This window comes from Neolamprologus multifasciatus, chromosome 7, assembly GCF_963576455.1.
Source record: "Neolamprologus multifasciatus chromosome 7, fNeoMul1.2, whole genome shotgun sequence".
Lineage (NCBI taxonomy): Eukaryota > Metazoa > Chordata > Actinopteri > Cichliformes > Cichlidae > Neolamprologus > Neolamprologus multifasciatus.
Window position 1 is genome coordinate 18882233 of NC_140445.1, and position 25487 is coordinate 18907719.

The following is a 25487-nucleotide window of genomic DNA, read 5'->3' on the forward strand; positions in this document are numbered from 1 at the left end:
CTTCCCAGTCCATTTCATGGTCTGTGTAGTCGAGGTAATCCCCCTCATCTGGAGTGTCGAGGTCATCGACATTAATGTCTAGATCATCTGGTGTCTCTCCGAAGTCATCCTCGCTCTGGTCCAGTGACAGGCTGATACGAGGCGCAGATAGTTTTTTTCTCTGTGAGGCTCCTCCTTGCAGAGGTAGAGAGGTAGGAGGGACTAAGAAAAGAAAAACAGAAACAGTTATGCAATGCCACAGTGTTCTTTTAGCTATTAAGGGTATTTGTTGCTTCGCGCTCACCTGGTCTGCCATCACCCCCCTCAGAGTTCATTTTACTCTCTGATGCCAGGTCCATCCCCAGGAGGACCTGCGAGAAGATAATTACAGTTATTAAATTAACTCTTATGATAGAAAAACACACCTGGAGAGCACCCAGACTACTGTGTGTGCTATCTGCCTATTTATGTAATGACTGAGTTAGATAGACTGGTTGTTAGAGTCTTGGTAATGTTGAGATAAATGGCAAATTTAAAAGCTACCAGTGAGTGGAAAGTTGAGTATATTCATTTCATGCTCTGTTATACGTCTAATCCACTAAAGTTCAGGGTGAAATTTTTAAAAAAAAATTTAAACTTAATTTTACACCACATTGACAGCTTTGGTTGCATAACATATGCAAAATACACTCAGTAACCCACGAACCAAGCATCAGATTAGGAAAGAAAAATGATTTAAGTGACATGGTGTGCTCGTCTTCTAATGACGGGTACACAGTCAGAAATAGGGGTACGGAAGGGGTACATTGCTGTGCCCCAAGGTACAAAAATGACATTAATACAGTCTAAGGACAAATATTGGACCTCAGAGTAACTATCTGTACCTTTTTTTAGTGTCTGAAAGGTACATACATGTTCCTTAATTGTGAAAAGTACTTATTTGTACCCATTCTTTCAAAAGATAAAGTACAGGTTGATTAAGCTCTTTTTGATTAGAGGTTTTTTTTTAATTCTTTTTGACAGTAATTTATTTGCAACTGTATTGTTTTAAGCATATATTTTAGTGTTTTTATTTTATTTTTTATTATTTTCATTGCTGTTGTTGTTTTTGTATTCCCTGAACCCCCCTTATTTTTAAGCTGCTTTAAGAACAATGAATTTATTTGAAAGAAAAAAAAGTAAAAATGCATTTAAACATTTTTTTAAGAGAGTTTTTTTTTAAAGTATAACTATTTGGATGAATTGCAAAAAAGCACCCTTATTGAACTCGGAGTGCGAGTTGAGCCCATCCTCACAACATCAAACAAAAAGTAGAAGAAGAAACTCAACGAATAGCTGGTGGATTCTAGAACTTTCTGTAAATGCAGCAGGTGCCATTTTGTTTTATCAACGGACGGAGATGGATTACGAACTTGCAAGTCCTGGTGTGCTCTGTTCACTTTTAACCGAGGAACTCTTAACAAAAATACAAGAGTGGGGCTTAGATGTTACCGAAGCTGAATCTCAGCGTTTCAGAGGTAAGTTTTATTTAAAGAAAAATGTAGCGCAATTACTAATTATTGGTTTAGCCTAGCTTAATGTATATTAGCAATTTAGCTAGTTTCGGCATTCTCTTAGCTCAAATGATGTCTTTTTACAAACGTAATGCGTAAAGTTGAGGTCACAGTTCTGAAAAATGAAAAATGTGTACACATAGTATTTGTATAAGTTTGAACTTATATATGTGGTTCGGCCACAGTCTATGGGTTCGGTCACCCCTGCGCAGCAGAACGGCGCGAAATTTGATTCCCTGGTAGCTGAATGCAGTTTACCGTTAGTGTATTAATGGTTTAATAAAATCACGTTTTTACATCCATTCCAAGGCCATCAACACACATGGGCGGCTGAATATAACGTTTAAAGGAAATATCTTGACTCCGCACTTGTTTAAAATATAACAAGGGTGTTGCAGCTGGGGTTTGATAGTCGCGTTTTAAGCAATGTGGGAACTTTTTCAGCATGTAATCTGAGCTTGTAATACGGTCCTGCAGGTGTTATCGCTATAAGTAATCGGTCTGAAAGAACAGACGGCAGAAACTGTCGGAAATCTGGGGAAAGGAGTCACCTTAGTAGTGAATATTAACAAATTACAGCATTCTAGTCTTTTTTTTTTTTCTTCCAAACTTGAAAGGGCATAAAAGCATGCTCAGACTCTGCTCTCCTGTGTCCAGTAGTCCCAAACAAACATCTAAATTTAAAAATGAAAACTTTGCATATCGAGAGGATTCACTCTAAAAATTTGGTTTATTTTATTTAATTTACTGATTTTTTTTAATGAATATTTCTTTGAACTGAAAGAAGTTGTACAAAAGGTTTTGATGTGTGTGATATACGGTTTTTACCCATGTAAAAATGTGGTGATAAATATCCTTACATGGAATTTAGAGTTTGTACTACCATTTATCTTGCAGACAATGAGGTTGATGGTGACACAGTTGACTGCGGTCTTACTGAGACTATGGTTGCATACCTTTTCCAAGGATCCTTCAAAAAGCAAGTTAAATTCAACCAATTTGTGTCAAGGATGAAGGAATCTTCAGTGACGCTGACTCTACAGACTGTCTCTCCAGAAGACTGGCAACCATCTACTTCGTCAACTTCAATAAGGTATTTTCTTATTTATAATGAAGTTAGTATGTCTGAAGCATACATGTTGGCCGTTATGCACTTTTAGGATTTAGTTAATATGATCATTGTTTCTACCATATGTATTGTTACTGTAGTATTTTATACTTCAATTCATGCAATAAAAACAAACAACTGTTTTCACAGCAATGAAAATACTTTGAGACTGCCAGCCTCTTTTGAAATTCCAAGATTTCCCAAAAATCTGCAACTAAAACTGGACAACAAAGAACCGTGCCATAAAAATTCAAGGGACAGACACACAATAATCAGAGTTCTATATGAAGCTGTGGCACAGTATACTATGTAAGTTAATCAGGGTAATGTTAGCTTGTTGCTTTAGAAAAAGCTGAATCTGTCATATTGAAAATAAACGCTACATTACTAAGAAACAATAACTGACACTTGATAAAGTTTGTTTGTCAGCAGTTGCTCTAACACTTATGTTTCTTCTGATATTACAGGTATCCCACAAATTCTGAATATGTGCAAGCTGTGAAGACGCTGGTAATGAAGTATCCTTTCCTCAAGGATCGTGAGGGAAATGGTTATGTAAGTTAAATTTAAAATTTGCATAAGGTTCCTTCAAGATTACAAAGTAAAAGTGAAGCTTCTTTCGATCTTGTTTTGTTAGTAAGACAATCTGTAGCCTCTCAGTAGGTTTGTATGAAGTATGTTTACTGATTCTTTGTTGGGTGTATTTTGTGTAGATTGTTTTTACAGTAACTTATGTTTCTGTTCAACAAGCACACATGGCATATGTCTTTGAGACGTAAATTCAAATCAGAGCGGGCACCACTAGTCGACAGTGAGGCAGTGAGGCGTTGTAAGGAGAAGTTTGGTTCTACGAGGAGAGGGCAGCCTAATAAATGTCAACGAACAAGTCAGAGAAATGTTTGTCAGGTTGGTGTGAGGGACATCTTGAGCTATAAAATGTTCTTGCATCTGTTATTACATCTAAAACTAAGGATTAGGGATGCAACTGTACCCCTTTTTTCAAACTGAAACAATACCAATACTTGGATTAGAGCACTTGCTAATACAAAGTACCAGTGCTAATACTTCTACCTCACAAAAAATTATTAATTGGAAGGCGCTAAAAGAGGGTGAACTAGATTTTAAAAAAACCCAACATTTTAAATATGACTCCAAAACTAAAATTTCAAGTTAACAATTAAGATTTTATGTGAAATTATTTCAGAGTTTCCATATTTTAAATATTGGTTCATGGTATCGGTTAACTTTAACCGATACGAGTTCTTTGTGATGCACAGATCGTGTCAGCTCTAATTGTATATTTAGTCTTATGTTGGGTTTCTAATCTGTTTTGACTTTCTCTTCTCACTCTTGCTTTCTTTCAAGGGACCATGCATCCAAGGAGAGGATTTATTATCCAATTCAATTCAATTTTATTTATATAGCGCCAAATCACAACAAATGTCGCCTCAAGGCACTTCATAGATACAGAGAAAAGCCCAACAATCATATGATGAAGACAGGATAAAAGACATGCTGTGGAAGAGAGACAGAGATTAATAACAGGTATGATTCAATACAGAGAGGTCTATTAATACATAGTGAGTGAGAAAGGTGACTGGAAAGGAAAAACTCAATGCATCATGGGTATCCCCCGGCAGCCTACATCTATTGCAGCATAACTAAGGGAGGATTCAGGGTCACCTGGTCCAGCCCTAACTATATGCTTTAGCAAAAAGGAAAGTTTTAAGCCTAATCTTAAAAGTAGAGATAGTGTCTGTCTCCCGAATCCAAACTGGAAGCTGGTTCCACAGAAGAGGGGCCTGAAAACTGAAGGCTCTCCCTCCCATTCTACTTTTAAATACTCTAGGAACAACAAGTAGGCCTGCAGAGCGGGAGCGAAGTGCTCTAATAGGGTAATATGGTACTACAAGGTCATTAAGATAAGATGGGGCCTGATTATTTAAGACCTTGTATGTGAGGAGCAGGATTTTGAATTCAATTCTGGATTTAACAGGAAGCCAATGAAGGGAAGCCAAAACAGGAGAAATATGCTCTCTTTCTAGTCCCTGTCAGTACTCTTGCTGCAGCATTTTGGATTAACTGAAGGCTTTTCAGTGAGTTTTTTGGACATCCTGATAATAATGAATTGCAGTAGTCCAGCCTGGAAGAAATAAATGCATGAACTAGTTTTTCAGCGTCACTCTGAGACAGGATATTTCTAATTTTAGAGATGTTGCGCAAATGGAAGAACGCAGTCTTACATATTTGTTTAATATGTGCGTTGAAGGACATATCCTGGTCAAAAATGACTCCAAGGTTCCTCACAGTGTTACTGGAGGCCAAGGTAATGCCATCCAGAGTAAGAATCTGGTTAGATACCATATTTCTAAGCTTTTCAGCGCCGAGTACAATGACCTCAGTTTTATCTGAGTTAAGAAGCAGAAAGTTAGTGGCCATCCAAGTCTTTATGTCTTTAAGACATTCCTGCAGTTTAACTAATTGGTGTGTGTTATCTGGCTTCATGGACAGATAGAGCTGGGTGTCATCTGCATAGCAGTGAAAATGTATGCTATGTCTTCTAATGATGCTGCCTAGGGGAAGCATGTATAATGTAAACAGAATTGGTCCTAGCACTGAACCCTGTGGAACTCCATAATTAACCTCAGTGTGTGAAGAGGACTCTCCATTTACATGCACAAATTGGAGTCTATTAGATAGATATGATACAAACCACTGCAGTGCAATACCTGTAATACCTACAGCATGTTCTAATCGCTCTAATAGGATATTATGGTCAACAGTATCGAATGCTGCACTAAGGTCTAGCAGGACAAGCAAAGAGATGAGTCCACTGTCAGAGGCCATAAGAAGATCATTTGTAACCTTCACTAAAGCTGTTTCTGTGCTGTGATGAGCTCTGAAACCTGACTGAAACTCTTCAAATAAACCATTCCTCTGCAGATGATCTGTTAGCTGTTTGACAACTACTCTTTCAAGGATTTTTGATATGAAAGGAAGGTTGGAGATTGGCCTATAATTAGCTAAGACTGCTGGGTCTAGAGATGGCTTTTTGAGTAAAGGTTTAACTGCAGCCACCTTGAAGGCCTGTGGTACATAGCCGATTATTAGAGATAGGTTGATCATATATAAGATCGAAGAATTAATCAATGGCAGGACTTCTTTGAGCAGTTTTGTAGGAATGGGGTCTAAAAGACACGTTGATGGTTTGGAGGAAGTAATTATTGAAGTTAACTCAGAAAGATCGATGGGAGAAAAAGAGTCTAACTTAACATCAATGGTACTAAGAGTAGCTGTAGATAATATTAGATCTGTGGGATGATTATTGGTAATTTTTTCTCTAATGATAAAAATTTTATTTGTGAAGAAGTTCATGAAGTCATCACTAGTTAACGTTAAAGGGATGGTTGGCTCAAAAGAGCTCTGACTTTTTGTCAGCCTGGCTACAGTGCTGAAGAGAAACCTGGGGTTGTTCTTATTTTCTTCAATCAGTGATGAGTAGTAAGCTGTTCTGGCTTTGCGGAGGGCTTTCTTATAAAGCAACAAACTATTTCTCCAGGCTAAATGATGATCCTCTAAATTTGTGACACGCCATTTCCTCTCCAGATTACGAGTCATCTGCTTTAGGGTACGTGTTTGAGAATTATACCACAGGGTCAGGTACTTCTGATTAGAGACCTTAGTTTTCACTGGAGCTACAGTATCCAGAGTCGTACGTAGTGAGGAGGTGAAATTATTAACAAGATAATCGACCTCTGTTGGGGTAGCGTTCAGATAGCTGCTCTGCTCTGTGTTGGTACAGGGCATTGACGATGATAACAGTGGCTGGATTATATTCTTAAACTTAGTTACAGCGCTTTCAGAAAGACATCTACTTTGATAAAGTCCACTCTCCACTGCTGCGTAATCAATTATTGTAAATGTAAATGTTATCAAGAAATGATCAGACAGGAGAGGGTTTTCAGGAAACACTATTAAATGTTCAGTTTCTATGCCATATGTTAAAACAAGATCTAGAGTGTGATTAAAGTGGTGGGTGGGTTCTTTTACATTTTGAGAGAAGCCAATTGAGTCTAATAACAGATTAAATGCCATGTTGAGGCTGTCATTTTTAGCATCAACATGGATGTTAAAATCACCCACAATAATTATTTTATCTGAGCTCAGAACTAAATCAGATATAAAGTCTGAGAAATCAGACAGAAACTCTGTGTAAGGCCCAGGTGGATTAGATTAGATTAGATTAGATAAGATAAAACTTTATTAATCCCTCGGGTGGGTTCCTCTGGGAAATTTGTTTTCCAAAAAGCACAGCACCGACAGAAGTTACAGAGTTAAGAATATTATATATTATGGTGGACGATAGATGATAACAAGTAAGACTGGTTTCTGAGTTTCACAGCTGGGGTGGACAATGTTAAGCATCAGGCTTTCAAATGAATTAAAAGTCTGTCTTGGTCTTTCATTAATTAATAGACTGGTGTGAAAAATTGCTGCCACACCGCCCCCTCGACCTGTGCTTCGAGATTTCTGGTAGTTAGAATGACTCGGGGGTGTTGATTCATTTAAACTAACATAATCATCCTGCTGCAACCAGGTTTCTGTAAGGCAGAGTAAATCAATTTGTTGATCAATTATTAAGTCATGTACTAACAGAGACTTGGAGGAGAGAGACCTAATATTTAATAATCCACATTTCACTGTTTTACTCTTTGGTTCAGATGTGGATACTGTATTATTCTTTCTTTGTAAATGTTTAAGTTGTTTGTTGCTGGTTTTTAGTTTGTTTTTTGTCTTTTTGGAAGCAGACACAGTCTCTATGGAGATGGGTTTTTGGGGGGGGTAGCAGGAGGAGAGAAGCTGCAGAGAGGCGTGTAAGACTGCAACTCTGCTTCCTGGTCCCAACTCTGGATAGTCATATTTTGAGGGGTTTAATAAATTTGTCGATATTTCTAGAAATGAGAGCTGCTCCATCCAAAGTGGGATGGATGCCATCTCTCCTAACAAGACCAGGTTTCCTCCAGAAGGTTTGCCAATTATCTATGAAGCCCACATCGTTTCTGGGACACCACTCAGACAGCCAGCAATTTAAGGAGAACATGCGGCTAAACATGTCACTTCTGGTCTGATTGGGGAGGGGACCAGAGAAAACTACAGAGTCCGACATTGTTTTGGCAAAGTTGCACACCGATTCAATATTGATTTTAGTGACCTCCGATTGGCGTAACCGGGTGTCATTACTGCCGACGTGAATTATGATTTTACTGAATTTACGTTTACCCTTAGCCAGCAGTTTTAAATTTCCTTCAATGTCGCCTGCTCTGGCCCCTGGAAGACAATTGACTATGGTTGCCGGTGTCTCTAGCTTCACATGTCTGAGAACAGAATCACCAATTACCAGAGTTTGACCCCCAGCGGGTGTATCACCGAGTGGGGAAAAACGGTTAGACAAATGAACGGGTTGGTGGTGTACCTGGGGCTTCTGTTTAGGACTACGCTTCCTCCTCACCGTTACCCAGCCGTCTTTCCCCAGCTGCTTGGGATCTGCCGGGGAACAGCTAGCGGGGCCTACGCTATCTTCGGCTGCACCAGCTACAGGGGCCTGGCTAGCTAAGGGTGAGAGAAGGGTGCAAAGCCGAGTCTCCAGTTCAGTAATCCTGGCCTCCAGAGCTGCAAATATGCTACATTTGTTACAGATATCATTACTGCTAAAGGAGGCCGAGGAGTAACTAAACATCTGACACAATGAGCAAGAAAGTGCAGAAGGGACAGGTGAAGTAGCCATGGTGCTAACGGGTCGGCTACGAGCTAAGCTAGCGAAACAGTACAGAGACAGTGAGTGAATACTATAAATTAGGTAGTGAGTACACAGAAAGTGTGCTTCGGATGAAGCACGTGAAGATTATACTGTGAAAAAAGAATGTATTTAAAAGTTGTTAATTAAACTGCTAAGCAAATAAGCTACTCAGAAACACCACTGTGTTTGAGCAGGAACAGGAAGCGATACTATACCACAGAGCGAGCGAACATCAAGTGACAGCGCCACCGACAGGCTAAGCAGTAACCATAGACGCCCACTTAAAGGTCTTACAGTGCCAATATCAGAAGATGCAACCAGATACCATCGTGGTTCATAACCGTATGCAGCAAACGTTTGCTTGGCGGCAAAAAGAAATTGCAGATGGTATGCCTGTGGAGGATATGTTGAAGAAGTACCCCTTCTTAGGGATGCCTACTGGTGTAAGTCAGAAAGCTGAATTGAACTTGGAAATAGCTGTCACATTTAACATGTTTATAGTAGTAAATTTTATTTGCCCTTGACCTTGCTTTCTTCATCTGTCCCTCTTTCCTTTTTTTGTATGTTCATGTAACTTCTTACAGTATTGTTGTTAAATTCTATAAAAAAAATAATTATGCAGCACCATACATAATTAATATCAGCTTTAGATTATTTCATTTTCATACACTGTTATTTTGTACTGAAAATGAATTTTTTACTTGTAGCTGTGCAACGAACTCTGGTGGATCCAACCAACAACGGGTAATGTAAGACAGCGATTTCGTGAAGGGCTCTCATATGTTGCAGCAAAGGTGATTGACCTTACACGAGGGAAAACCCCACTCTACCAGCTCTACCTTCATGCAAGAGAGGAGGCTCTCACTGATGACCTACCAGGTATTTGCTTTTTTTTTTTTAACTTCAAGGCTTCCATTTTATATAATTTTTATAGGTAACTGGAAATGACAGATAAAATGCATGGGTGATCTTGTGTTTTTTTTTTTTTTTGTTTGGGTTTTTTTTTTTTGGCAGATCTTGACACAAGGGCTGCACTTTTATTCCTGCCATACGTCTTCAAGGAGAAACTGGATCTCTTTGTCATACTTGGAGAGGTGTGTGTATTAAAATATTTAGTCTATATAAAAGGAAAACAAATGTATCTTTTGTTAAGAGACTAAGATATTGCTTTCCTCTACCTTCTCTTTTGACTTCAAAGGTTCATCCTAAAACCCCCTATCCAACTGTTCAGCTACTTCATGAAGACTGGAAACCAGTGTTCTCCAGAAGCGCTCCAAACATTGTGAAGTTGGATGGCAGTGAAGTGTGCAGAAGCTCGTGTATTTTTGAAGGAATCATCTCTTCTTTCTGCTTGTATTTTGTCTTCAACCTTGCTTATCCAAAACATCTGAAGAACACCCTGATTTTTCTCCAAAAGTACATTGTGAAAATAGATGAGGGTGAGGACCAGCCTCTGCCAATCACAGTCACCAGACAAATAAATCTTCTGTATTGACCACCATGCCTCAGCCATATCAGTGCTCCAAATGTGGCAGAAGAACCTTTAGTTTGACAAAGCTTATTCAGCACATAGGACTTATTCATTCCCATGATGCCAATTTTGATATAACTTGTGGACTCAGTGACTGCTGTTCTTTCTTCAAAAAATATGAACCTTTCAGACGACATGTGTATAGGAAACACAGAGAACAGGTGTTGTGTCCCCATAAAGACTTAGATGAAAATGAGCAGGAGGTAGTCAGTCCACACCCAAATGAATTTGCAAATGACATAACTGAAAATATTGAAACCCCTCCATCCTGGGATGAAAAGTGTGACTACACCATTTTTGTCATTACCACTGGAACTGCAACAAGCACTGACAGTCTATTGTGGCTTTTCTGAAGTTCATAGTGCTAAGAAAGCTTTCCAGCGTGTGTCAGAAGTAATTGTGAACAGTGTCAAATACTGTGTAAGAGATGTGTTTGTCATTGATGTACTGCATTCAGAGAAGATTCCTCTTTTCTGGCAAATTAAGTACATATTTAATATTGACACAATGTGGGTCTTTTGTGGAAAAATTCTCATTCCTCTGTTATATGACAACCATTTTCATTCATACAGTGTTGGAGTTGATAGTGAATGGACGTTGCTAAAACCTGGACAGGAAATTGATGTTGCAGCTTATGACACATACTCTGTTGATAACAGTTTGTATGTAACAGTTAAGCAATGTATTTAAGAAGGTAATAAATGTGACAAGTATTTTTGACTTTGTATCTTCAATTTTTCAAATCTTGAGAGGAAAAATATAGGAAATCTGTGTGTAGATACTGAACCCTTTAGAAAGACATTTTTGTACTCCTTTTAAGGGTTCTTTTTTGTACTTTATACTAAGGGTAAACTTTGCCCTATTAAGTATTGGTTTGACGTGTAAAAGGTACAAATTACAAGGGTACAAATCAGTACCCACAGTTTAGGGTACAGAACGGTACCTTAGAGGGTACCACCCCAGTGACAAGCCATTGTACCCCTATAGGTACATTTCTGTACTTTAATTTCTGAGTGTGTACCAGCAGGACGACATACCATCTCACAAAATTATAATAATCTCAAACTCATTTCCTGAACGTAACAGTGAATTCACTGTACTCAAATGGCCTCCACAGTCAGCAGATCTCTATCCAATAGAGCACCTTTGGGATTTGGTAGAACAGGGGATTCACAGCATGGATGTGCAGCTAACAAATCTTCAACAACTTTGTGATGCTGTCATTTCAACATGTTTCAACATGTAGTAAAATCACTTTTTTGAATCTGTGGAGGATTTCGGCAGTTCTGAAGGCAAAAAGATTCCAACCCGGTGCTAGCAATGTTTAACCACTAATGTTACCAGAGAGTGGATATGATAAAATGCAATGGATTATTTTAAACTGATAAAATTGTTCACATTGGATCAACAGTTAGTACCAACAGTAACAACAGCAAAGTGCTACTTACACATCGCAAATTACCTTTAGATGATCAGACATATTTGAGCAGTATTTTTACATATATTTGTTTCATAAATATTTTTTTAAGTTCAATCTGTTAATTAACCTGGTAGTTTTGTTTTGAAGCCTACGCTTTTATTTTGAAAGAACGATAAAACAGGAAAGAGGTTCAGTAAGAAGGCGTGATTAACGACAGAGTTGAAGTGTGGTTTAAGCAGAGAGAAAATGAGCGTTACCTGTGTTAATAAGTACCTGGCTGACAGTGACACAAGGTTTGACCATATTTCTTTTCATGTAGTAAGTTATGTCTAACCATAATGTCGTTTGATAAATGTAGCTATAAGCTATCAGTGAAAGGATTTGTAGCCTCGTTTTGATGTGTTATAGAAGTTTAGATGCAAAATGAGACATCCATCAGATATGTGAGATAAAGCTCAGATGCAATGTTGTGCAGTTTATCAAGTTTAGGGTGTCAATATTTTGTTTTTTCTTCCTAGCTCTTACGATGTCTTCCCTGAAAATCTGAGTGAACTACATCTTTAATAAAGTTTCTTTGAAGCATCAAGAGTCCAGCATTCAGCCAAGGATGCTGCACACATTAACACGTCAATAATACAATTCCAATATTATAATTCTTCTATAATTTAGTATAAATTGCAACAGCATACTTACTTTTGACGTTTAATCAGATCAAACTATTTTGCAAGCGTTTTTCCTGAAAAGACGATTTCTGGCAGCCTCTCATGAGGTTTTTATCCAGATCCAAATTAAGCATTTTTTCAAGTTAATTGGGGTAAATTTACTAAAGAATAAAAGTATTTTGGGGTGCTGAGGGGGTGGGATAGTCAGAAATAACAGGAAAACACACTGATTTCTGCCAAATCTTATAATGCAGACTCAGTGCCTTTACTGTACTTGGACTGAACCCCAGAAAGGCTCATTCTGAGCCAGCAAAGTTAGTTTTTGCTGATAATACTCCCCTGCGTCTCCTCAAGAGGCATCTTAATAAAATGTTTTCATTATAATAGAATTTAAACATATGGTCCAGTATTAGTCACTTAAGTAAATATTAATATATATGTTTTTACATATGAATCTGACGTGGATTGAGAAAAACTAAAATATGATCCATTTTAATGGAAGCATTCCTGTTACATCTCAGAAATCCCCAAGCACTTTTCAATATAGTGCTGCAGAGCAGAAAATCCGATTTGATTTGAGTGCTATAATTTAACCAACAACATTTTTTTTATCAATATCATGTCTTTATCTATGTTTGTCAGCCAGAGGACACAACAAAAAATCTTATCTCTGGGATCTATATCAACGCTGTTTTATAGAGTGAAAAATTACAGTTTGGCTTTATCAATATCAGTGCGAGCGTAAGAAAAAAAGAAAAAACAATCCAAGCGCATCTATAAGTGTACTAACACCTTCATATCTAAAATTACACTTTTCTGATCAATAGTTCTCCAAAGCTATCAGGGAATGGAGAGGGGGGTTTATGAGGCGTGGTGAGACGGGAGAGGGAGAAAGTAGAGCAAGGGATGGGGTGGGGGGATTCTGAGGTTAAAGGTCTTCTCCCTCTGTGATTAAAGTGGAGGAGGCAGGGTGACAAGTGGAAGGTGGAGTCGGGGAAACGGCGACGCTCGTTACATCACAACTTCATTCCTCTCCTTTTTCTCCCTCCTAGTGCTCATTCAAATCAAATGACGGCACGCTTGCCTGAGCACAGATTGGGCATGGATGCAAATTCACCGAGAGTCACGTGCGCTCTTTCGCATGAAAAGGGAAAGTCCTTGTTCCTCATCGGCAGGATTTTATCTGGATTAAGAAAAATACGATTGCATTAGCAGCTGCAACAGAAAAATGCTGAATGGTTTGTTCCTGTCCAGTGGAGATGAGTGCCATGCTGATGATTCACTGTTTGTCTACTGTATCTGTGCCCACAAGGAAATAAATACACATTGATACACAGCCCTATAATGCAGAATAACAAAACCCAGCATATATCTTCCGCTGAGGATGCTGATTTGCTTAAGATCCACTTCCCCAGCACAGCGTAGGACCACAGTGCTGATGCCAGCAGCCCCTCCCTCTCCCTCGCTTCCTGTCTGCTGGCTGTGAAAAAAAAAATAGAGCATATCCCTTCTTTCTTTTCTTTTTATCACCCCCCTCCCCCAAATAAAAGCCATCTACTCACTGCTTCTGGGGCTCGGGAATCTCTGTCCTCCTGCGTCTCAGAGCATGAATGTACTTCCAAGTTCCCTGCCTGCTTCCTGCTTCCAGCCTCTCGATGGAGATGCTCAGCTTACAAACAGCTCACAGCTTCCACCATTTTGTGGTCACATGATCTGGGCCACTACCAAATAAGGGTGATCACCTGCTGCAACAGCTCTTTGCACACCAGCTTATACATACATATAGGAGGAGTGTATTTGCCTGTGATTATGAAGTGGGTGCGCTCTGAGGTTTCTGAACTACTACAAGACAAGTGCGACACGACACTACTGCACTACTTCACGACAAGTGCGGGACTGCTTTTAATGTCTGACAGTTGATTTGTGAGCCCCAGAGAGCTATTTGCCCTCAGGGTGACAAAAGGAGCTGTCGTTGCCAGCTCCGTGTGCAGATAATATTCATAGGATTCACCACATGCTTGAAAATATTGTCCAACCAGAAGCAAACAGCTGATGCTTGACAATCCACTGATTTTTAGGCTACTTCTAATGTTTCCTTCTACGTTAGCTCTGAACTGTTCAACCCTTAAAACACAACACAGGTGAAATCAGCTGGTTCCTAGATATCCATGCCCAAACACGCATTTCTCTAAACCTCATTGAAAGCCTGTTTTACTTACCAAAGTTTAATCCCAAGTAATTAGGACAGAAAGACGGAGATCAGCCTGTCAGACCTCATTGTTGACCATTGTTTGGTACAAAGGTTATAATCACACTCAGTGTAACCACGCCTGACGTGAAGGTGTCTGGGAAAACTGCCTTTAGTTAATCACTGTCAGCACCTGCTGTCCTATAGCGTGAGAGCAGTCATAGATTTCTGAACATACACTTTGTTCTTTATATATATTTTTAATTACTTTTGTCAAAATAAAGTTCTCTATAAAGTGACAACAATGGGGAAGCAGCATGAATCAGTTTATAGAAATACATATTACATGATTGTGGTTTTAATCATTTTAGAGGCAAAACGTTTGTTAGTTTGTTTGTAAGTATCCAAATGCAATAATGAAAAAACAAATTAAAGTCATTGTAGTTTCCCCCCACAGTGAGGAGCTACAATGTGGCCCATCCTGCCTTACAGGATGAGGAGCTGTGAGGCAGGATGGGCCACATTCCTGCCAGACTTTGTAAAACGAATCTGATGCCGTGTGCTTATTCTCCATCCAACAGTAACAGAATGAAAGGAACCCTGTGTAACAATTCAAGATAACATTTTTCTCCTATAGCAGAAGGAAATGGGCTTACTTTACCAGTTATGATAAAGTGGTGTCGCAAAGAAAGACAATTGCTCCCTGTTACAGTCATGAAATAAATGCACCTTACCTGACACTGCTGCCTAAATGCCTCTCTTTGATGTTTTTGAACAAGCAGCTGACAGCACATTAAAGATTTATTTTGTCTTTTTAAAAGTGTTACAACATGATTACGACCAGTGTTCTTGCTCTCCACAGTGAAGCCATCACTTGGTCCAATAGCCTCTGTCATTCGAGGTTGAACTGTTCCAGGTTTTCTTGGAGGAGTGTGTCTTTGACTGATTTGAACACAATCCTGATGTTCTCCGTGTCTGTAGCGCAGGTGTAGTGCGTGTAAAGGGCTTTATGACGACCAACATGCCGCTCCACATACATATTTAAGATGAACTTTTTAGCTGTTTCAGCATCCTGACGAGGCCCTGTGTGGGAGAAAGTGGTCAAAATTAGAAAAGCCTCCTGAGAAAAACACGGACTTGCTCACTCTTTCCCAGTTACTGTTTAATACAGTTTTATACTCTCAAGTGTGTCTTAGTTGAGACTTAAGAACTAACTCATTCTTAGTAATTGTGCTTATCATTAACATCAGTCACAATACGCGTAGTGCTCTATTGTGGACTTTCACAAATCAATCAATTGTCATCTTCACAAATCTTTAATGTCTTTAATTATCAAATATTTTACAGGGTGTATGCTGGATTGATTAATTCATGTACAGACAATAATTAAAAAAAAATATTAACACAGTTTGTCATTGCTTCTGTAGTCTAACAGTTTAAATACATAAATATTGAATCCAATTTTACTTTATACAAATAAATCAGAATAAAACTCACCTCAGTCACTTGATATTGTAAGGTAAAGACCCTACAATAATATAGAGAAAACCTCAACAATCAGAAAACCCCCTATGAGTAAGCACTTGGTGAAAGTAGGAAGGAAAAACTCCCTTTTAACAGGAAGAAACCTCTGGCAGAACCAGGCTCAGGGAGTGTCAGCTATCTGCTTCTCCCTGAGCCTGGTTGTTTTACCGATTGGGGCTGAGGGGTTGGGGATACGACATGATGTTCATTTACAATCGTGTACACCTTACAGATGCAGTAAATCATCTAATGACACGAGCAAGTGAAAGTTGGCCTTCACTTCATGGCTGATTAACTTCATGCCAGTTATACTCAAATATAGTTTTGAACACAGTTATGGTTGTTCTGAAGACATGCATTGCAAACTGGGGGCATGCTTTACCTGTGTATTCTGGAAAGTAGGAAGCTAAATGCGAATGCTGGATTTTCTCCTCTAGCAGGTCTGTTTTGTTCAGAAAGAGGATGATGGAGGATTCTTGAAACCACTGATACAAGGTGATGGTCTTAAACAAGGCGAGGCTCTCCTTGAGTCGATTCTGAAAGAGGGGCGAGAGGCTTAGACAATGATTTGTATTTGGACAAGGTTGGACAAGAATCAAAGAAAGGATCAAACGGGGTAACTATAATGACCATACATCGTTTTCACTCTCGTAGAGGACCTGATCGTACTCGTTGAGGGCTGCAAGGAATATGATAGAGGTGACATTCTCAAAACAGTGGATCCATTTCTTCCTCTCACAGCGCTGCCCACCAACATCAACCATCCTAAAGAAAGACAATGAAAACAGTAAAGGTTAATTTATTACTGAAGACTGAAGAAGGAACTATATTTCTCTACTTTCTCGCAGAGAGTTTTCTAAGGGGACTGACACTGCTAAGTTCACGCTCTATATGAATGGTCTTTAGCCAATACAGGTTTCAACAGTCAACAGTTCCACATAGCGACACAGATGATTGAATTTCACATGTGCACTGGGACCTGCAGAAGCTGTGAATGCAGCTCTTTTGTTGTCTGCAGCTTATTCTAAACACGACCTGAAGGCAAACTTATTATCGCCCACTTAGTTCAAATGCCCCTCTGATGACATGGTCCAAAAAATAAATAAATTGTGGCCACAAAATACTACTTCGTGGGCAAGAAATAGTATAGCATGCCCACGAAATACTTATTTGTGCCCACGAAATACTATAATACTAATACTAAATACTATTTCGTGGGCACGAAATAGGTATAACGTGCGCACGAAATGCTAATTTGTGGGCACGAAACACTTGACCGATAACCGTGATCCGTGGTTGACAATAAAATCTATCCCGGCGTCCCGTCCTATAAAGCAACTGTCACGGACCCGGTTCCAGGGACTCGGGGTCCGTGAGCAGTACGGACTATGATGATGATGATTATTATTATTATATTATATGGGTGTGTTCTGCTCTGCTGCTTTTCCTGCGCTCCATGTTTGTGTTTGGCAGGTGTGTGTGGGCGCGGTCGTGACAGGCACCTTCAGGCCTGGTGGGTGTGGTCCTGCCAGTTGACCGGTCACACCCAAGGATCTCCACACCTGGCGCCGATCAAGCCTCGTCAGAGGAGCTACAAAGCAGTGTGGCTGAGCGCTCCTCGACGCTGGATCGTTGAGTAACTACCCGTCAGTATTTCCAGCAAAGTCAGTGCATGCTAAGTCTATTGCTGTTGAGTTGTGGGTTAACGACTGCCTTTGTGGTTTTCCAGCACGAGTGCGGGAACGGGAGAGCAGCAAGCACAAGTTTCACGGGAGCGGAGACACGGCACGGGAGTTGGAGACGCACGGGGAATTTATTGTGTACTATTTACTCCACTGTAAATAAACGCACTGTTTGCATCGCAGAGTCCTGCATCTTGGGTCCTCCTTCCCCACACACCCAGCAACTGGGCTCTCAATATCCTGTTTAAATGCCTCTCCGTAATAATGGTTCCCTGCATTGCCAGGCTTTTCAAAATGCATTTGTAGCTCATTCCCAGCCTAAATTAATGCGCAATTTGTTGCCACGTTATACCCAATTCGTGCCCACAAATTAGCATTTCGTGCGCACCTTATACCTATTTCGTGCACTCGAAATAGTATTTCGTGGCCACAAATAAGTATTTTGTGGGCACGTTATACTATTTCGAGGGCACGGAGTAGTATTTTGTGGCCACAATTTATTTATTTTTTGGACCATGTCATCCGAGGGGCTCCGTAGTATATCTGTCTAGATGATGTGTTAATAAAGTATGATATCAAACCTGAAGATGATTTTGGAAAATTCAAAGGGATACTCTATGATGCCTGTGGTGGGCACCCTGACCCTCAAGATGTCCTGCAGGGTGGGGATGTACGACGGGCCTGTGATTCTGTCCAAGTCAGTGAGGTAACTGAAATGTTTACAACAACACATTAAGGTTAATATTCTGAAATATTAAACAGAAATCTATGCTTTTTACATGCATTTATTTTAGCAGAATGAATCCACACTATTACAGGATTACAATAAACTGAGGAAATTAATGCAAGATAAAGATGTGAAATATAAAAGTCTTACTATTTTGCAGAGTCTGATATCTGGAATTCCCTTCTGCGCTCATAGCATCTTTGAACACCGTGATCGTTCCAGACTCTCTTTATGGCGTCCACTTGCCAGGACTCCAAACTTGACACATACGTCAAGTCCACTTGGCTCAGCTTCTCTGCATACCCCTGACAGACAGATACAAAGGTCATTTTACTTCTTCAGTACACGTTCAATACAATGACCGCTGTAAAAGAAATCCCACTAGATGGGTTTTGTAATTTGCAAGAGATCGTTTTTAGGCAATGTTTCCTTTTTTTTACTATAGTTCTCAAGAAGAACCAGATCTACTGCAATGACATGATGTAGAAAGATTAATTGTCTGTACAAGTTTTTGAATACTAAAAAGTAACAAGCATGAATTAGCTTTTGTTAAATGAAATTTGGTGCACACTTTCATGGTGCACACTTTCCCCCAAAGTTTAAACTGTAATAACTTCTATGATCCCTTAACATTTGTCCAATTATTTTACAGGATAAAAGTTTGCACCATCTTAATATCCCTTAGTTATGCGTTTATAGCTCCAGGTTGCAAATGTATATGGTATAATGAGCACCTCTCCTGTCTTATTCTCGCCATTTCCCCCCTTTTTGGATCCATGTATTTACTGGTATCTGGTCCTCCAGATGTTTTGTATTATGGGCCACACAGTCACTGAGTGTTTTTGTTCTTCATTGCTTATATCTTGTTTTTTTTTCACACGCCAACTGTTTCTAGGCAGATGGCCGCCCACCCTGAGTCTGATTCTTGAGGTTTAACAGAAGACCCCCACCTCGCCCTCCCCAAAAAACTCCCACGTGTTGTGATTTGCCACTGAACAAACAGAATTTAATACCAAAAATAGCTCAGCTAGTCAGAATTAGTTGTCTGTCCGCTGCGGCAACTCGGGCACATTTACAGAAACAACCCCCAAATCAGTCCATTTTGTTATTATGTTTCCACTGCAGTGTAGGATCCAATGAACACATGAAGTCATATAAGGTTTGATTTCAATGTGTGAAACTAGGGCACCAAAAGCCAGTGTAACAGATTGCTCAATAGGGCAAGATGTTACAATCCCTAAAATAATTAGCACAGTTCTTGAGTGGGTTGGAGGTGGGGGAAGCACTCAAACGAATAATGTGATATACCTATGGATTTATGAGACTAAAACAAAGTCAACAGTGACATAGCTGGTGCACTGCTGTTTGCTGTGTGGATTTTAAATCGCTTATAGTGACATTTAGATTGTTAGTTTTTAAAAAATAACACAATCAGAAATTTTTTTGGACCACTTTGAAGAACCTATCCTAGAGTGGCCGCTTACAACCCCGAATGAGGCCTTACAGGAGGTTCGCCCTGTGGTCAGAATGCACACACAAAGGTGCAGGCCCCAAAAACAACTCACAAGTTCCTGCAGTGGAAAACTGCCTATTTATATAGCCTGCATGTTACAATGCTAGTATTATTTCTAATTTGTTTTTCTCAATGTAACTGGTACAGCAAGCTTCCTCAAACATCACATAAAATTTTAAATGCTTGGTTTCTCACAATGTTCTGGTCATCGACATAGTCAATGTGAAGAGTCTCCATGGCGTTGATCATCGCCTTGATGGCCGCTATGATGTTCTGATACACCACACGAGTGAAGCCTTTCCTGTCAGTGTCATTGTATCCTTTGCCATGGATGATCCTCATCTGTTTGATGAAAGTACTCTTCCCACTTTCACCAGTCCCTGGGCAAATGAGATGAATGAAACCGAAGGATGAAAAATGGAATAAGATCAAAGCAATCCCAGAAATAGGACATCTGTGGCATGCGCTAAAAAAAAAATCATCTCAACATCAATCAGCTGCAGCTCAACAGGATTTTGGCAACAAAACAACAACAAAAAATTGCAATCTCTGAAGCGTTATAATATTTCCAGAAGGTAAGGTTTCCAGGTTAAAACACCTTTAAAAAAAAAAATAAAGCCATGGTGTTTGTGTTTGGCTATGTGTATTGTGCGTTTCTTCATTCATTTGTATACCCCCATCACCAACATGATTACTCTGATTTAGCACAGCAGATAGGAGTTGAACATTATGCCCATACGCTCGGTTTTATTTTCATCTCACTGCTTTTGCACTACAAAAAAGCATGACAGCAGATGGAGAATTTAAAAAAAAAACTAAATTGAAAAGTAAACAAAAAGGCTATAAACATTATGAATTAAATATGCACTTACTTTTTATTCTGCACATAACAATGTGCTGAATACTATTTTGGGGCTGAGAAAGTTTGTGCCAGATTCCTGCAACTCAACGTGCCTATCAACAGCGATGTGTCCTTGACTGAAACAGTGATCTGCTTCCTGCATTCTAGTTGTAAATTACTCTTGATAAGGGTGTCAGCTTAGGGCCCAAAACGCCTAGAAATGTTAACCATTAGTCTGACCTTTACAGGGGGATATTGTTCTCCAAACAACTCAAGTTGAAGTTTAAAGTAGCGCTGACCTTTAAACAAATCCCTAATGTCTAATGTATTGTTTCCAACATAATCAACAGTCAAGCTTTGAAAAGTGGCCTGCTTGGCCATTTTAGTTCTGGAGAAAACAGACCACATGTCATTTAATGAGGTCACCGTGGCTGTCAAAATATGAAACCTGAATACTTTGTACTAATGAAGCAGCAGTATGGTTTCATTTTAAAGAGGAGACTGAAAATGATTAAGGCTATCTGAGAGATTCATCAGAACATTACTATGTGAAGAATGCAAGGAGTAAGCTGTAACTGGGCTGGGGTGACAGCACAGCGTAAAACACATACCAAAGCTTTGTTATCTATTGATCCAGAAAATTTTGGTATTTGCACCTGATTCACCTTATTCCATTCCTCCGATGTCAGTTTCCCGTCGATTTATGAGGGCAAAACTACACTACAAGCCAAGCTTTTGGTTTTTGTGGTGATTTCCACAATAGTCAGATGGAATGACATGGAATATGATCCAAACATTCCTGCTCCTTAGTGGAGGAATTCTATGACTTTGGTCATTTTGTTTCTGATGTTTTCAGGGAAGTGCTTTGACAGACATGTAATATAATTTATATAATTATTTTATAATCATATTCAGATCATTTTAAATTGTTTTCATTTCCACTGTATTTACTTTTAACTTTCATTTTTTATTTGTTGGTTTTATTAATATTCAGCACTTTGAAACTTAGAATATAGATACTGTAAATATAGAGCATTGTCATCAGATAACACTTTATTCTGTATTATAGGCTGTATTATTCTCAGTCTAAGGACTTTGATTTAATGCTAACTATCACATGCTAGCACACCAGTAGCCTACTAAGATAAACTAAGATACAGTGGCCTGCAAAAGTATTCGGCCCCCTTCAACTTTCCCACATTTTGTTACATTACAGCCACAAACATGAATCAATTTTATTGGAATTCCACGTGAAAGACCAATACAAAGTGGTGTACACGTGAGAAGTGGAACTAAAATCATACATAATTCCAAACATTTTTTACAAATAAATAACTGAAAAGTGGGGTAATTATTCAGCCCCCTGAGTCAATACTTTGTAGAACCACCTTTTGCTGCAATTACAGCTGCCAGTCTTTTAGGGTATGTCTCTACCAGCTTTGTACATCTAGAGACTGAAGTCCTTGCCCATTCTTCTTTGCAAAACCGCTCCAGCTCAGTCAGATTAGATGGACAGCGTTTGTGAACAGCAGTTTTCAGATCTTGCCACAGATTCTCAATTGGATTTAGATCTGGACTTTGACTGGGCCATTCTAACACATGGATATGTTTTGCTTAAAACCGTTCCATTGTTGTCCTGGCTTTATGTTTAGGGTCGTTGTCCTGCTGGAAGCTGAACCTCCGCCCCAGTCTCAAGTCTTTTGCAGACTCCAAGAGGTTTTCTTCCAAGATTGCCCTGTATTTGGCTCCATCCATCTTCCCATCAACTCTGACCAGCTTCCCTGTCCCTGCTGAAGAGAAGCACCCCCAGAGCATGATGCTGCCACCACCATATTTGACTGGATCATTTTAGTTCAGCCGGGTGTCTTTCCTTTTGTTATATTTCTTTAAGAGTTCAAAATGTGTTAATTACATAAATAAAATGTATTTTTCTCTGTAGCACTTCATGGATTTTATAAGCAACACACCTTATTTGCTCTGTGGATTCTTTTAAAAAGCAGTTAAAAACTTTTCTGTTCAAACAAGCCTTTTGTTGATCTACGTATTTTAGATTCTTTACATTATTTACATTTGATCTTTTACATTGTGTATAATGTCTATTGATTGTATTGTTTATTTTAATATTTGTGTACAGCGCTTTGTGACTGCCTCTCTGTGAAAAGCGCTTAATAAATAAACTTTACTTACTTTAGTTGTTCACACAAAGCATAAAGGTAAAAAAACAATATATGCAGTGTTATCTTCATTTTAGATTTCAAAAAGTATTTGCGGCTCCCAGTGTTTTCTTTTGCGTGGAAACCGGGTCCAAGTGGCTCTTTGGGTGTTAAAGGTTGCAGACCCCTGGTCTATGGGCAACTGACTGCACTCAGACCAAAGGGGGCTGAATTGTTACGCACACCCCACTTTTCAGTTATTTACCTGTAAAAAATGTTTGGAATCATGTATGATTTTTGTTCCACTTCTCATGTGTACACCACTTTGTATTGGTTTTTCACGTGGAATTCCAATAAAATTGATTCATGTTTGTGGCTGTAATGTGACAAAATGTGGGAAAGCTCAAGGGGGCCAAATACTTTTGCAAGCCACTGTAGTCTACAGTTCAAATACTTGCCCATCACATGATGCTAATCAAATAAGGCTTTGTAATGATCCTACACACAAAATTCACACTGTTTCAAACTACATCTGAGGATATCCACGCCAGACCATAAGCAGAAACCAAACTCTACTCACTGTGGAGCTGTAAATGGAAGGCTATTTTCCTGTATATTATTATTATTATGAAATTCTTTATTTAAACAGGTCTCATTGAGCTCGAGATCTCTAGTTTAAAGAGAGACCTTAAAAGTGTTTTTTAAAAAAGAAGGAAAAACGAGATACAGACATATAATTACACTCCACATTAAGAAAAACCTGTTCTGGTTAGTCTAATTCAGCATTTCACTCTCTTATATAAAGATATACATAGTTAAACTGGAATGTGAACGTTATTATTGTTTTATATAGCACACAATTTCCTTGCGTAATCTCAGCAGGTTGTATGAGAGTTTCTGGGTGGATGAATGAATTATCACAGGGAATTCCTTTGACGCTAAAGGTTGTTTCTGTTGAGCTGTTAAATCGCATAAGCCTCAGAAATATAACTCAAACGTTCACTGTTATGATCAGTAACCCTTTAATAATAACAGTTAGCCACAAATCTAACAAGTGTACACTGTAAAAAAAAAACAGAAAACAAAATCAAACTAACTAAACTTATTTAAAGTTTCTTTGTTACTGAAGGCATATCTGTTCATTATGTTCCAAAGTTCCACTGCGTGGACGTGTGTTAGTTAAAAACTGAGCTCTCACCTAAAAGCAGCAGCTTCAGCTCCCGGTAAGACGCTAATCTGTCCCGTCGAAGCTGTCTCTCTATTTCTCTGTGTATCCTCAGTCTCTCCTCGTCCTCTGGAGACAGGCAGCACTCACCCATTGTTTTCCTAGTTTACCTTCTTCTCCCGGTTCAGCTACAGACAGCAACTTTGTAAAACTTATACTGATTTTTTCTTTTCTTTCTTTCTTTCTTTTTCTTGTCAGACTTGCCAAGCAAAGTTACGTCTCGGAACAGGTGAACTGACGACTTTCTGCAATCATTCTTCCTGCTGGGGGATCCAGTTCAGGTGCATTTCACATTCCTGACGTGCAGGAGAGGCGGGCTCTGACTGAAAGGCAAGTTTATCCACTCTGTCCCTGTGCACCTACTTACAGTACACGTCCATACTCTCAGGAGCCTGCTGAAAAGTTGGAAAGTCCGACTGGGATGCAAGAGAGGAAAATACGGCAACTTTGTGCCAGAGTGACGGTAAAGTACCTGAAAGCATTAAATCCAACAAGATCAAGGGTCACAGGTGAACTTTGTGACGCGTTGTCTCAAACACAAGTTAAAGTGTTATGATTTAACCAGTTAAAGCCTGAAATATGAAAAAATTCCCAGTAAATTCTATTTTTTAACCACATTGAGCCATCTGACAAATTTGTTTAAAAAAAACAGTTCATATCTATAAAGGATTATTTCTATTTTTTTAATAACTTATAAATATATTGTGCATTTTTGATGAAATGATGATGAAGTCTCAAAAAACTCCCCAATCTCTGTGTATCAAATATGATACTGTAGGTGTAACTGTGTCGAGGCTGATTCATGCTGTGCTTTCAATAAGATCACCAAACTTGGTTACTGTGTTTTTTGGATGACACTAAGAAAAGCACAGGTCTGCTTAAGACAATGAGTAAACACATGGCAGTGAACCTGCACATACAATAGGAGGACTTTCCCAAAGTGGAATCAGACAATCAGACCTTTTATCTTTTCTTTTTCTTTTTTTTTCTTTGGCTTTCCCCCTAAAACATGACTGCGATGTGAAAAAAAGACTGTAGGAGCCATTTTTTGAGTTGTTACCTTATGTGTGCCGCTAGGGGTCACCTTTAGTGCTTTACGGTATGATGTGTTTATGTGAATGTGAAGGTAGACACACGTAATCAGCACCAGGTGTTGTTGTTCGGGAGGCGCAATCAATTTGTGACCGGTTGGATAAAGAGAACTGTGGAATAATAAATACAACTGAAGGAAGAAGAATAGATATGTTAAATGGACAAGATAAGTACGGCTGGAGTTATAGGACTGTAACAGATTTCATTCATAACAGTGGCATCGCATCACCCCCGTCAACCAGCACCTCAGTGGCTTAAAGTGCAGGTTTAGCCTCTGCAGGGACTATCCACAACACATGGTTGTAGGATATTTGGAGTGAGTGATTTTATTTCATAACAGAATATTTAAAGTTTGGGGATTGGCATTACTTTATTCAACATGATAAATAATGAAACTATTATTAATGACTAGTTTATTCCTGAGAACTAGTGCTTCATGTTGAGGCTTAAAGCAATTTGATTAATTTACAAAAGGCAGAATTTCGTGAAACT

The 25487-nt window shown here is 39.1% G+C and overlaps 3 protein-coding genes and 1 long non-coding RNA gene across 5 annotated transcripts in view; 2 read left to right on the top strand and 2 right to left on the bottom strand.

Moving 5' to 3' along the window:
* The window catches only part of prune2 (prune homolog 2 with BCH domain), a 43366-nt gene extending 28472 nt beyond the window's left edge, over positions 1–14894 (bottom strand). For both annotated transcript variants that reach the window (XM_085168359.1, XM_085168358.1), the window contains exons 1-3: positions 13613–14894; positions 284–350; positions 1–201 (exon numbers count right to left, since the gene is read on the bottom strand). In XM_085168359.1, coding sequence (XP_085024485.1) covers positions 1–201; positions 284–338 — 256 coding nt within the window. In that variant the 5' untranslated portion in view covers positions 339–350; positions 13613–14894. The remainder of the gene's footprint in view (positions 202–283; positions 351–13612) is intronic.
* LOC146514106 (uncharacterized) lies at positions 173–17897 on the top strand. The gene is made up of 2 exons (XR_014875335.1): positions 173–756; positions 10993–17897. It is a non-coding gene; the product is annotated as an uncharacterized LOC146514106 (long non-coding RNA).
* On the top strand, positions 1034–10688 carry LOC146514107 (sterile alpha motif domain-containing protein 3-like). The gene is made up of 10 exons (XM_085168365.1): positions 1034–1496; positions 2430–2625; positions 2791–2949; positions 3108–3195; positions 3391–3546; positions 4006–4036; positions 8705–8880; positions 9145–9316; positions 9452–9531; positions 9636–10688. Exons 1-10 carry the CDS (start codon positions 1217–1219, stop codon positions 9930–9932), a joined length of 1635 nt encoding a protein of 544 aa, XP_085024491.1. The 5' UTR covers positions 1034–1216; the 3' UTR covers positions 9933–10688.
* Positions 15039–24480, bottom strand: LOC146514108 (guanine nucleotide-binding protein subunit alpha-14-like). Its single transcript, XM_085168355.1, has 7 exons — positions 23877–24480; positions 19880–20064; positions 18322–18476; positions 18026–18154; positions 16398–16527; positions 16145–16298; positions 15039–15321 (listed from the first exon to the last, which is right to left on the bottom strand). Exons 1-7 carry the CDS (start codon positions 23995–23997, stop codon positions 15131–15133), a joined length of 1065 nt encoding a protein of 354 aa, XP_085024481.1. The 5' UTR covers positions 23998–24480; the 3' UTR covers positions 15039–15130.
* Positions 24481–25487: the final 1007 nt, after the last annotated feature.